The sequence below is a fragment of the Cetorhinus maximus genome, chromosome 5 (genome assembly GCF_964194155.1).
Source record: "Cetorhinus maximus chromosome 5, sCetMax3.hap1.1, whole genome shotgun sequence".
In the NCBI taxonomy this organism is placed as follows: Eukaryota; Metazoa; Chordata; class Chondrichthyes; order Lamniformes; family Cetorhinidae; genus Cetorhinus; species Cetorhinus maximus.
The window spans coordinates 66,853,880-66,868,658 of NC_135883.1; the positions used below are offsets into that span (position 1 = coordinate 66,853,880).

The 14,779-nt window shown below is 42.0% G+C and overlaps 1 protein-coding gene across 1 annotated transcript in view; it reads right to left on the reverse strand.

The window, feature by feature from the left end:
• bmp5 (bone morphogenetic protein 5) overlaps positions 1 to 12,502 on the reverse strand; it is a 195,413-nt gene extending 182,911 nt beyond the window's left edge. The window contains exon 1 of the mRNA XM_078541934.1: positions 11,954 to 12,502. Within this exon, the coding sequence (XP_078398060.1) occupies positions 11,954 to 12,365 (412 nt within the window). The 5' untranslated portion in view covers positions 12,366 to 12,502. The remainder of the gene's footprint in view (positions 1 to 11,953) is intronic.
• Between the last annotated feature and the right edge of the window lie 2,277 nt (positions 12,503 to 14,779).

Sequence of the window (14,779 nt, forward strand, 5' to 3'; positions counted from 1 at the left end):
CCTTTTCGGATAACAGTCTAATTCCCTTTTGAATGTCTCGATTGAACCATACCCTCAGGCAGTGCATTCCAGAGCTTAACCACTCACTGCGTGAAAAAGATTTTCCTCATGTCGCCATTGCTTCTTTGCCAATTATTTTAAATCTGTGCCGTCTTGTTCTCGATCCTTTCACGAGTGGGAACAGTTTCTCCCTATCTACTCTATTCAGACCCCTCATGATTTTGGATACCTCTATCAAACCTCCTATCAGCCATCTCTTCTCCGAGGAAAACAGTCCTAACTTCTCCAACCTATCTTCTTAACTGAAGTTCCCCATCCTCTGGAACCATTCTCATGATTACGACTTGTGTGAAGAGCAACTTCCTGAAATCAGTCATAAACTCATCTTTCATGTTTGAACCTATGTTCTTTTCTTAAAATATATTCTTTCAATTACCGCTTAGCAGCTAAAATTTATAATAAACATTTGGGTGAATGCTACAAATTAATAACATTGTATTGTTACTACATAGCTTTTTCATATCAATACACAAATTAAATTAAACTCTAAAAATGTAATTGTAGTGTGAATTATAGTCTGCATTGTGAGTTAATCTATTTAATTTTCCAAATATTGATGAGTTCTATATTAATACATTGCCAACAAAGCTCAGAACCGTTGGCAAATTATTTACTGCTCATTAAGGTAACAGATGTCCATCTGCCCAGCATCAAAAGGTGAGTTTCTGCCAGTTGCATTTATTCAGGATAAGTGTTACATTGTTCCTAGCTTCCCAGGCCACTCGGTTCCTGAACTCATTGCAGCCTTGGTCCAACCTTGAACAAAAGAGCTGAATTCAAGAGGAAAGGTGAGAGTGACTGCCCTTAACATCAAGGCCACATTTGATTGAGTGTGGCATCAAGGAGACCTAGCAAAACTGGAGTCAATGGGAATCAGGGGGAAAACTCTCCACTGGTTGGAGTCATACCTAGCACAAAGAAAGACGGTTGTGGTTGTTGGAAGCCCAGTCCCAAGACCCTGCTGCAGGAGCTCCTAGTGTCCTAGGTCCAGCATCTTCAGCTGCTTCTTCAATGATCTTCCTTCCATCATAAGGTCAGAAGTGGGGATGTTCGCTGATGATTTCACAATGTTCAGCACCATTCATGACTCCTGAGATACTGAAGCAGTCCATGTCCTAATGCAGCAAGACCTGGACAATATCCAGGCTTGGGCTGACAAGTGACGAGTAACATTCATGTAACACAAGTGCCAGGCAATGGCCATTTCCAACAAGAGAGAATAAAGCCACCTCCCCTTGACATTCAATGGCATTACCATCACCGAATCTCCCACGATCAACATCCTGCGGGTTACCATTGACCAGAAACTGAACTAGACCAGCCATATAAATACTGTGACTACAAGAGCAAGTCAGAGGCTAGGAATTCTGGGGGGTGTAACTCACCTTCTAACTCCCCAAAGCCTGTCCACCATCTAAAATGTATAAGCCAGTACTCTGATGGAATGCTCTCCACTTGCCTGGAGAACTGTGGCTCCAACAGCCTTAAGAAATTCGACACCATCCAGGACAAAGCAGCTTACTGGATCAGCACCTCATGCACCACCTTAAACACTCACTCCCTCCACCACTGACACACAATAGCAACAGCGTGTACCATTTACAAAATGCATTGCAGCAACTCACCTTCGACAGCATCTTCCAAACCAGCAACCTCTACCATTTAGAGGGACAAGCTGCAGATACATGGGAACACCACCACCTGCAAGTTCCCCTCCAAGCCATTCACCATCCTGACTTGGAACTGTGTCGCTGTTCCTTCACTGTCGCTGGGTCAAAATCCTGGAACTCCCTCCCTAACATCTCTGTGGGTGTACCTAAACCACATGGATAGCAGCGGTTCAAGAAGGCAGCTCACCGCCACCTTTCAAGGGCAATTAGGGATGTGTAACAAATGCTGGCCTAGCCAACAACATCCACATCCTGTGAATGAAAAAAAAATGTACTGGGGAAATGGAATATTCTCCATTTTGGCATGCAATCAAACTATCTCAGGTCAATCAAGTTCACTCTAGAGTGAGTAATATTCCTTTGGTCAGTAAAAAGTGTTTACAACAATTTCCTATGCTGGATGCTCTTATTGAGATCATTAACATCCTATCAGAACCTGCTTGTAATCTTGTTACAAATAGGACAAAGGGGAACTCTTAACAAACAGATCTACTTTGTCACGATGTACAGTGACCAGAGGTACACTTTCTCCGTTGCACTTTCAAGCCAACAGGTGAGCATTCATTTCTGCACCAACATGACATTTTCAGTTCATACACAAGTCACTTTTGTGACTGCTCTAAGTCAGGCGAGGGGAATGGAATATTTTCCACTTTTGGCTCCCAGTCAAACTATCCCAGGTCAGCAAAGCTCACTCTGAGCCAATAGAATAAATCTTGAATAGTTCTCTTTTTACTGTGGATTCTGCCACCGGGAACTGTATTGCAATAACCCAAACCCCTTACACTTTGGCCCCTAACTGCCAGCACAGAAAGAAGACGTTCATTCTATAAAGGTCCAAATTCAAGGAAGAGAGGCTGAAAAAGCAATTCCATATCTTCTGTGCCAAGCAAGTCAGTAAAGATTAACATTTAGTTTATTAAAGTCAGTTGGTGAAGTTATATTATGTGTTTAGTAATTTATCAGCAGGATCACTTTATGAGTTAAGCCTCAATAAGTACAAAATTCTCAAGTACATAATTAAGAAAGCAAAAAGTAAATGCCCCAGTTACATGGAAAGAATAATTCTTGTTATGAAGAATAACGATACAATTCTAAGGATTTTGTAGAAATGTCTTCATTCATTCTTGTTTCTTTTCTCAAATCAGTGAAGCTGCTTGAATATTAATGCACTGAGGTTTTTGGGTATTTATAGAATTTTGTGATGGCATAGCATTGACTGTGGTGTCATACCATAACTGAATTAAAAACTCTTTGGACTAATTCCTTTTTTCAGCCTGTGCACATACCCTCTTTTGCAAGTAATGGTGCAATTTCATTTGGCCACTGGAGACCACAGAAATGGCAATCACTATTTTTGACATTGTACATAAATTTAAAAATCCAACACATGAACTGTAATATCGCAAAGATCTGAATTGCAGGCTAGTTGCCATAAGAGCTAAAGTTTACATCTTTCCAAATACTAATATCAAATCTACATACTTTGAATGGTCCATAAGGTTAAATGAAAACTTCTGAAAATAACAGTAGCTTTCAGCAATTTTGCCTGTGCCAGATGCATTTAAGGGAATCTAGGTAGACACATGAGGGAGAAAGGAGTAGAAGGATAGGCTGATAGGATAGATGAGGAGTGGGAAAAGGTTCATAATGGTGCATAAACACAAGCATAGATCCGTTAGGATAATTAGTGTGTTTCTGTGCTGTGCATCCCATGTAATGCTAAGCAATATGATGCTTACCTTTACTGTAAATGCAAGCCCCTAGTGAACACCTGGCATTAGGACATCAGTTAACAGACTAAGGACAAGTGAAGAATCGATTTTATATTAAACCCCTAAGGTTAAAATCTTGCGGAATTATACTGACGGGCTCAAAGAGGTCACAAACAGCCAGATATCAAAGTTAAACAGCACATTATAGAATGAATGTCTTCTTTCTGGGCCGTTTAGATTTGATCCATCTGACACATGTTGGTAAAAGCAAAAAACTGCGGATGCTGGAAATCCGAAACAAAAACAAAAATACCTGGAAAAACTCAGTAGGTCTGACAGCATCTGCAGAGAGGAACACAGTTAACGTTTCGAGTTGGACCTGTATCCATTGGAGTTTAGAAGAATGAGAGGTGATCTTATTGAAACATATAAGATCCCAAGGGGACTTGACAGGATGGATGCTGAAAGGATGTTTCGCCCTGTGGGAGAATCTAAAACTAGGGGACACAGTTTAAAAATAAGGGGTCTCCCATTTAAAATGGAGATGAGAACATTTTTTTTTCTCTCAGAGGGTCACGAGTCTTTGGAACTCTCTTCCCCAAGGAGCAGGGGAGGCAGGGTCATTGAATATTTTTAAAGCAGAGGTGGCTAGATTCTTGACTAACAAGGGAGTCAAAGGATAACGGGGGTAGGCAGGACTCTGGAGTTGAGGCCACAATCAGATCAGCCATGATCTTATTCAATGATGGAGCAGGCTCAAAGGGCCGAATGGCCTACTCTTGCTCCTAATTTGTGTGTTTGTATGTTCCAAGTGATAATTAATTTGTGCTAGATTATTGTAAAGTTTGCAGACATTGCAAAGAGAAAAGGATTGACATGAATCTATTTGGTTATCAGTACCCCGCCTTTTTTAAACTTCTTGGAAGATTGCATTCAACATTAAAAAATCAAGTATCAAAATGACACTGTTTTAAAGGGGGTGCCAGCAAGAAAAAAGTTAGTCAATGAACCAAAGGACCAGTGGATGCTCAAGTTGGAAAACCGAGCTGGCATTGAATGTTCAAAAATAAACTGGTAGCCAATATCAACAAGTGATTGGAAACAGAATGGAAAAGAACACATGGAAGAAACTTCAAATGGAAGGAACAGAAACTTGCACACTTGGCCTGAAGCTCCCTCTCTGGACACAGTGCACCCAAGTATCCCCCCAGTCTCATTTGAATACACTGGAATTTAAGAATAGGGGTAATTCTGCGTCGTATTCCAGCATGGTTCAAATACAATTGAGGCAGAATCAATAGAGCCTCAAGGTGCAATAGTGAAGGGCTATGAAAATTGGAATTCATAATGCTCCCCATCAGAGCGAGTGCAAGATCAGCAGCACCCAACTTTCTGTCCTATAACTTGGTTAATGCATTTACTGAAACTGTTCTCTTGAGAGTCTAAACTGCCTCGATTTCTCTCCTCTCACAGGTGACTGATTGACAAGAGAAGACCAGGAGAAAGCCAGTTAACCTCTCAGGTGAGGATTTGGAGGCCTATTTGAATAAAGTAGAGGAAAGGCAGGAACAGCTGAGCTTGTCCCCAACATTCAAGCTCTCATGTTTGAGAAGGTTGTAGAGGCATTGTGGGCCTTGATGTTTGTCCCAAGGTTGACCAGACCAGAACTGGGAAGGCAAGAAACTTGCAATGTCATAACTTTCTCCCATGCTCAATGTAATGGCTACAGTCAGGTGGAAGAAGCTGATTAGTGACCTGTTGACTAGACATCTGCTGCTACAGTGCACTCCCCACCATCCCTGGATCCATATTCCTGGCAGGCGGAGACACAGAGGAGGTGGAAAAGGCAGTTATCTCTCTGGCGAGACTGGCCAAAAAGCAGCCCTGGATTGGTGGGAAAATGGAGTCTGATTCAATGGCTGCAGAACTGAAGAGACGCTTGCTGGTGCAGTAGCAAAGAGGCAGGAGGACTCTTGGCTCTATCAATAACAACACAAAGATTCTTGTGGCCTGGCCTCGGAGTCTTCAGTGTTCAGCAAAAACATTCTACAGACAATGTTGAAGCTGAAGGAATCAACCTGGAATTTTTCTGTTCATTATTTTAGCAGAAACATTATTCCAATTATTTAAACATGCTGCTGTCACTAATGAAAGAACAGAGAAGAATGCAAGAAGAACACATTTTAGCTTTGATCTGCTAGTCTCCAGTGATATAGTTATATCACTGCAACATTGAATAAATATATGAAAAATATCTGTTTTAAACATATATGTTTCTTGCAATGAAGCCATAGCCTTGTTATTGTGCTGGTTTGAATTTAGAACAATGGTAGTAAAGATGTGAAAGAAGACTTGCATTTATATAATGCCTTCCCTACCCTCAGGATGCCCCAAGGGGCTCTAGAGCCAATTGTGAGGTTTTTAAGATTATGATGTTTTGGACTGTGTCCTTAAGTCTAGGGTAAAGTGCAGGGAGTCATGTGACTATTCCAAATTAGGTCTGACAACAAGTCTAGCTTAGTCAAGGACCTGGCTGAGCAAGATATGAAGTTCTTACACCTGGGAACAATGGCAGCTGTGCTTACAATAAATAGATTTGCTGGCTTCAGCTTTTGGGCAGAAGAGTAAGAGAGAGGGGATAAGAAGAGCAGTTGATGTGGTCAGCAGAGAGAAAAGGCTGAAGGTTCTTTGTGAGCTATTGAAGCCAGATGCAGGAAGGAGATGGTCTCTAGTCGAATAGCCACATTCCATAGCCATCTAAGGAATCCAGGAGATTCGTCCTGGTGTGGCTGGGGGAAGAAGAATCATCAGAGCGGGCTTTACTGGTGGTAGTGGATTTGGGAAACTCTCCAAAAACAAAGGGAAGTGCCTGGAGATGGTCATTGAAAGTTATTACTTGGTGAAACAGGAAAACGTAAATCCATTGGAACAAAAACAAGAAATGCTGGAAAAACTCGCCAGGTCTGGCAGCACCTGTGGAGAGAGAAACAGAATCAACATTTTGAGTCCATATGACTCTTCTTCAGAGCTGAAGAGATGTAGGTAAGCCAATTGGAAGCTGGAAGTGACTGGACTATTTGCCACAAAGATTGTAATTCTGTGGAGAGTGCAATGTGTGATAGGTATAAAAGAGGAACATTCCATTCTGTGGTTTAAAGTATCAGTTGTCTACAGAAGTAATGTTTAGTTAATAGTGTTTTTTGGCATTTATGACAGTAAAAATCTTAAAATGTGAAATCTTTTTCAGCTATTAACTGTAAGTTTCAATTTCTTTTTAAACATTATCAGTCACTAGGGGATCATAACACAATGAAGCACTTTGGAAGTGAAGTCACTATTATAACACCGGAAGTGCAACAGCCAATTTGCACTTAGCAAGTTCCCACAAACTGCAATGTAATAATGGCCAGATAATTTGTTTCAGTGATGTCAGGTCAGGGACAAATATTGGCCAAGATACTAGCAGGGCTGCTCCTCTCATTCAGATAACTATTACTTTTAAAACTTACATTTTGGCCCTCTAAGGATTACTAATTAGGTCACATGCAGGCATAATGATCCCAAAAGCAACAGCATTGGCACTATTCAGGGCTGCCCAATTTTTGGAAGAGGTCCTGAAACAGGCTTTAAGCCCCCTATTTAGATAGGTAAAGGGTCTAATGCCTGTTTTGCCACAGGTTCTGAACACTTATACAGCTGCTTTTAGCAGTGCAGCAGGTAGTGCACTTCCAGTTTGGAACGTGTGCACATATGTTGCTTGCCATATGTAAAATGGGTGCAACCTCAATGAATTTCTAGGCCATATTCCCAGAAGCTAAAGCAATAATCAGGCTTAGAGGCTAAATAAAGGGCTCCAATGTTACATAAAATATAGATGACTTCACTTATTTCATGATTAGGGACTAAACATCATTCAGTAGTTAGTTAGTTGTAAACTTAATGTGTACTGCTTGTCACAATATTTGGAAATAGCATTTATTATAGTTGCAAGAGTTCTGATTGTAGCATTGTGATATTTGGTGTGGATGGGGATGTGATTGCCAATGGTAACAGACAAAAATGAGAGGGAAAAGAAAATCTCTGTAACTAAATTGTATGGATTCATAAGGCCTGATATTTCTGGGGAGACGGGGATAGTTGGGGAGCTTGATGGTGCCGGGCAAGGCCAGAGACACTGAGGTCCTGACAAATTTAACTGTTGGAACCTCATTATAATGTTTTCTTCCATTTCTCACCCAGCAGTCAGGTGGGAAAAACAATTGCAGGAGGTCAAAACCAGAGATCCTCAAGTTCCATCCCAGCAATTGCTAAGAGGCTGGACTGCAAAACAGGATTTAGTAGGTGTAGGTGAAGGCAGGGTCAGCTGGCCACAATGGCAGGGCAGGCTGCAGGTCAGGGGTCGGGAGGGGAGATTACCAGCAGCAGTTAAATTGAAATTGGGCTCCTAATTGTTCAGTGGGAACCAGATTTAAATATTACAATGAAGCATCTGACCTTTCCAAGACAATGCATTGGCACAGTGAACCACCTGCTGCCTTAACCCCTTGGGTTGGCATTGCTTTCACAGTTTTAAAGGTTTAACAGCACATCCCAATGTCCTTCCATTCTTCAAGGGAGGTTTAATATCACAGCCATAGTTGGCTTAATAATTACTCAATCAATACTGGCCTTCGGACTTCTGTAATAGCAATAATATTTCTGTAGAAACTGAAGATATAACAGAGCACTCATAACAAAACATGCTTAGTCCCAGAATCAGCACTTTAGAAAATTGAATTCTTAATCTCTGTTAAAATAATTATATGGGTGGCTTCAGTAACTGTTAAATGGTTTATCTATATATACATGCAAACAACTACAAAAAGTTACCAACATTCAGACAGATGACAGGATTACCTGTTCTCCAGTGTATAAGTTCTGGCTTAAGGGCAATTTCTAATAATCAAATTCAACTACCTTACCAAATAGTCCTTTCCTGATATTTATCGGGTTCTTAATAGAAAATAACAATTTTCGATGTAACAATTCGGATGTTTTGAAGTAACAGTCCCGGTCGACTTTATTACTTATATAGGCATGTTTCATGACAAGTTGCATGCTGTGTTAACAATTCATTTCATCAACATTCATTCAAATGCAAACTTTTAAAGCATTACATTTGGTTATGTAAATGAATGTATTACTAAACAAATAGCTTGTCTTGAAACTGTCGCAATTTATATTTCCAACTGGGGCAAAAACAAGCTAAACAAGTGTTTCTTATTTTATGCCTCCAGTGATGAAACTGGAAACCAATTATGCACTCCCTTACAGTATTAAGGAACTGTCCAATGCACCATCCAACAGTGTAATTAACTACATATAAAATGAGAGGTCTTAATACTGTTGTTAGTCAACTAAATGTAATTTTACTTTTTGCCATGTTACTAGGGAGTTTGATGTTCAAGTAAATCACTTTCTTAAGATTGTAAACACCATCAACATTTCACAAAGATTGCATCATTCTATCATTTTAAAGGCACAAACAGGGGTTTTATGAAAGGCTTTGACAGAACAGACATAGAGAGTGTGGTTTTGTTTGCGGGAAAGAGCAAAACGAAAGGTAATCAATGTATCAAGTCACCAAGAAATCAGATAATAAATTCAGAAGAAACCTCTTTACCCAGAGAGTGGTGAAATTGTGGAACTGGCTAGCACAGGGAGTGAATGAGGTCAGTTACATAGATTTAAATGGAAGCTAAATAAATATGGGAAGGGGGCCGAATAGGAGGTTATGCTATTGGAGCTTCATGAGGAAGGGTAGGGGGAAGCTCCAATGGAGCAGAAAAGCCAGCAAAGGCTAGCTGGGCCGATTGGCCTGTTTCTGTACTGTACAGTCAATGTAATTCAATGCGAAAATAAATACACTGGAACACGATCCTCCAATAAATATTAAACGCAGTCCATGCTTACTTCAGTGCTCTATTTCAAAACTCTCAAATAATTATAGGTTTTAATTTCTTCTTTAATTTCCGTGAGAATTAGGAATTGTTGCAGGAGCTTCAATATTCAGGGTATAATCATTTCTTACCAAGCGCCATTGAACTATTAGTCTTTGTAAAATCCGATACTCTGAGTTATAAGGAGTGACAATAAAGAATGTCTGATGCTCCTTACACCTGCAGAGGTACAAAGGCTAACCTCTTTTAGCCCCAGGCCAAATGAAACAGCAACAAAATTAAACTTCACTTCACTTGCTGGCAGTGCCCGAGAATTCATGGGAAATAATTAGAAAGGATTGAAACAGTCAAGGGTGACTCGAAACCTCCTGGGGAGCCTTTATCCACGCTTCATAATTGACACCTAGCAAACTGTTTTAATTTAAACTAATCTAGCACCTTTAAATGCCAAATTACGAAGGCAGACGTTCACAAAACAAACTGAAGCGCATTGTAAATCGGCATGTGGTTGACTCATCAGTTATAAGCAGACTGCAACTAAAACAAGTGTCTTCAGTTATTCCTAGGCAGCTGAGTGAAGGCATTCTAATGTGAAAATAGTTTACTGAACAGTAGGTTTATAAAAATATTGCTGGTAGTGAACTTGCTAATTGAACTGGATTGTTTAGACAAGATACTCCTACAGATGTTGCCACAGAAAATAGCGACTTCATGCCAAGTTATTTCTGTAATATAATATACACACGAGCTGGGAATGCACAGCCGGCTTCAGTAATGTAAAGACCGCCGTTTCAAAGAGAGCTAAAGATTAGATCAAACTTGATTTCTGGCAACTTAACTCCAATTCATTATTGCACAGAAACGCAGAGTAGCGCTCCAGATTCCCCAAAGTACATTTTCTTTCTGAAGTATGTGTCCACCTTGGACTATTCCCGCAACTTCTGTGAAGCATTACTGTGGGGCTGACTGGTGGCCGGTGCCATAAGCGTGGTGGTCTGCGTTTCGGGCAGAGCGAAATGTAGAGGGAGGAAGGAGTGTTTAAGCCTCTTGGAAACAAAGGGGAAACGATACGGTGCTGTGTTAGCCATCTGCTAACCGGGTCTGCAGCCATCCTCCTTTGATCCCCTTTGCAATCGAGCCGAGACAATGACAGCGTCGCACGCCGAGCATGGTCCCAGGATAGACATTTATAAATTGCCAAGAATCAAATGACATCACTCGCGAGTTAACAAAGAAAAGGACTTTTAAAAGAAAGATCACATTTTTCTCATCTAAAGACATCTGTTAAAGTTGGATCACCGTTATCACAACTTGCTTTGACAAGAACCATAACTTCAACCAGATCAATTTAGGATACCGGCGAATGCTTTCTGTGTAAATATACACACCAGTAACTCTATTTATGTCAGGCCATTAAACTTCCATTTGCAAAGAGGTTTGGCGCAGGTTTATCCTTCAATGTGGCCGCTTCTGACCGGATTTTCGTCTCAGATCCTTTTTCACTCGGACCTTGCCATTATTTTTGAAAGATTTAGCGCCGTTTGTTATCGCGGTGCTTTCTAAAATTAAAATAAAGCGCAGGTTTCCCCACACCATGCGAAGCATTTTATTGGATGCTCTTTTCTGTAAGTAACGCTATCACTCCAACCTGTGCTTATTAAAGCTGGATTGAGAGAAGTGGAGCCGGCAGGGTTGAAACTCTGGAAAACGTTTACACTAACAACGATTGAGAAAGGTTGTAGATTCCCACAACAATCTCTGCGGCCGCGACATGCACTTTCGCGGAATGCTCGTTCACTTTCAAGTACGTGTTCCTTTGTCGGATGGATGCACTTTGCAATCGGTAACTTTTGCGGAAATCGTTTAATCAACAAAAATGGAAATAAATTTCCTCTCACTTTGGGGAGGGAGAGCGAGATAAGACAGTAGATAGATAGATAGATAGATAGATAGATAGATAGATAGATAGATAGATAGATAGATAGATAGATAGATAGATAGATAGATAGATAGATAGATAGGCAGCAGATAGATAGATAGATAGATAGATAGATAGATAGATAGATAGATAGATAGATAGATAGATAGATAGATAGATAGGCAGCAGATAGACAAATAGATAGACAGATAGATAGGCAGCAGATAGATAGATAGATAGATAAATAGATAGATAGATAGATAGATAGATAGATAGATAGATAGATAGATAGATAGATAGATAGATAGATAGGCAGCAGATAGACAAATAGATAGACAGATAGATAGGCAGCAGATAGATAGATAGATAGATAGATAGATAGATAGATAGATAGATAGATAGATAGATAGATAGATAGATAGATAGATAGATGAACTCCATTCATTACCTGAGGCACAGAACAGAATCTAAGCTTACAAAGATATTGCATAAAAACAAGACAATAAAGTTTATACTCCTTATTTAACGCTTTAAGAACAGAATTTGAGTTAGAAAACCAACGTATGCTGCGAGAGTACAAACTGAGTGTTTCCAGGGCTGACCCCATCATGGGGAGAGGGATACTCACTCCAATGGGAAGTGACTGCTTACCCAGGTTCACGAAGCTCATGACCATGTCGGCATCGTTGAGGAAGTTGGTATCGTGCAGGCTGGCGAGGGGCGGACTCTGTGTGGTGAGAGTGGCTCGGTAAGGCAGGGAGCCCCGGACCGCTCCTCGCTCCGTCTCCTGGTCGTTCGACATCGCGTTGTACAGGTCGAGCATGAAGAGAGGGGCCGACGAGCTGTGCTTCCCCACCGAGAAGGGCCTGGGCCGGTGAGGCAGCCCTAAGATGGACAGGATCTCCCTCTGTATCTCCCTCCTCTCGTGGTTTCGCAATCGCCTGTAGATGAAGCTGGAGTGGACGTGGTGATCGGCAAAATTCCCCTCGGCGCTTCCCAGGAACACACAACAGATCCACAGCAGTCCAGCGGTGACTTTAGAGAAAGCCTGTAGTTTGTTCATTGCAGTTGTCTCTTTTCGTTTAATAAATGCGTTTTTGATGGTGGGTTTTTTTTTGTTCCTCCCTTTATAACTTTGTTCTTGCCAACAGTTGCCCCTTTTCTTTCATGAAGTCCCGGGCAGCTCCTGGAGTTAGCTGTCAGCAGCACCAGGCAGGTAATGTGTTCATGTCGCCTCTGCAGGCAATTCCACTTTGGTCGGATTTTGGTTTAGATGAAGCTTTAGCAACAAGCGCGGCAGCTGTTACTCTCCCCTCTTACTCCTCCGGCCGAAAAGAAGCCACTCACCGCGGTTCTTCTGGTGTGCTGTGTGGCCAGTGTTTAAGAGTGGAGCAGCAGTGGTGAGTGTGCTACTGCCCCTCACTGTGTGAGTTACTGACTGGAAGCTGCTCTCTCCCTCTGCACTGCACTCCCTGCACCGGCTTCAAGCTGTCTCTAGCTGGCGCTCTCTGCACCACCTCCTCCTCCCCAACACTCAACCCATCAGCTCTGTCACTTGACTCTGATCTCTGACGCCTGAAATCTTTGCAATGTCAACTTTTCAACTTTCCTCTTATTTCACACGCCGGCTGCTTGTAATGTTACAGCAATTTTGTCAAGTGGTTCATTTATTTCAAAATAATCATTGGCCTGCACTCTTCTGGGACTGAAGGTTGAGAGTTTTATATATATATATGTATTTCCCTCTGCCGGGTAATTCTACGGACTATTTCTATCAGTAAATGACAATACCCGTGCTGAGCTTTTAGTTTGGGAAATGCAGTGTTTAATTGGCGTTGTGCGAACACCGGGCTGTTTATACTGCCAGGCGAGACATGAGGCTTCAGTGCTCTCTGCTGATCCCAAGTCAGTGTGACATTGTAGTCAAGGCGGGGCGGCACATTCGCCCTGGTGCTCTGCGCTGCACCTTCATACCAGACTTGGCTGCTTTGGGACCCCTGAGAATGCTGACACTGGGGGGCGGGGGATGGTACTGCTCCTCAGTTCAGTGAATGCAACACGGGGATGTGACAGCTCCCCGTTCCCAGCGTGCAGGACCGCTGATAAAGGAGTTCAGTCTTCACATGCTGCCCCCAAAGCCTCCGCAAACATCTCCCAGCAAGTCGTGCACCCCTATGGCACGCCAACAATGATGCCGCTGTGACATCTGGACCACACCTCAGTAGAAGTGTAGCCTCTTGGACAAAGTGGTGAGCAGGCGTGGCCAGAGCCCTAAATTAGGTGGGAACTTCCAGCGCACGCCCCTCCCCCACCCCCTAAAGCCTGATAAAAGGATATAATTCCTGTTTTTACCCATCAGTTTGCTGACTTCCATTAATTACTCGGAACAGAGCTAGAATTACAGTTCAATTGAATGATGCTTTGAAGCACAGTTTATGAACATAGCTGGATTCTTAGATGGCACTGCAGCTTTTAACTGGAAAACCAATAATATAGTTTTTTATCCAAACAGCAACCACAACCTGTGGAACATCAGAAAGGCGACACAGGAGCAGGCAGCATGTAAACGTGGACAGAACTTGTGCTGCGGGTTAGTTATGTGATATATCAGGGAATCTAGCAGTTCACTGATGTTTGCTATGAACCCTCTGGCATTGAAAGCAATAAAATGTAAAAGAAAACTGCCCTCTGCCTCTCCCCCAGTCCAACTAGCGAGATTCTGCCTATTGCTGCTCGGGGAAGGTTCTTCCTATTGTGTTCATTTTCTTCAACACATAGCCACTAAGAGGCCTCCCGGTGTGGGGGGCTGGGAACAGTTGTGGGGAGGGAGGAGGGCCTCCTGGTAAGCCTGGGCCTGGCAGCGGGCGGTCAAGTGGGGCCATCCGACCCAACTGTCTGCCCCTCTACTGCAGCTATGTTCATGGCCAGGAAGGTATGCTAGAGGCCTTCCAGGATTGATGGGCACCATAGGGGCTGGAGTGCATCATCACTCCCAGAAATGACAGGTTGATTTGATTTTGTAAGCTCCCTTTCAGGTTTTTGTGTTTATTTTGTATTTACAGTGCCCCACCAGAGCCTGTCGCGCCCCCCCCCCCCTCCCCCTCCTGATTGATCGAATTTTAGTTTAAAAAGCTTCAAGTTAGTTCCTTTCCTTATGCAGTTGGTCCAGTAGCAGATGAGGTTCTTTGAAGGCAGAGTGTGTAGGAGTTGTCATGAAATGACAGGTGGTATTTGCCAGGCTGACCAAATCCATAAGGGAAACTTGGCCACACTATCACAATGGTTTTGCAATTTTTATTTATTACGAGAAGGTTTGTGCACTGAATTCAGAAGTAATGAGTCCACTAGCACCTTTAGAGATTTAAAAAATTGAATTAAAACATTTATTAACAAAAGAAAAGACTAAAACACATACACAAGATTACAGTTACACAGTTACTTAATATTATAACAATTCCCAAAATTCCTAATTAATCA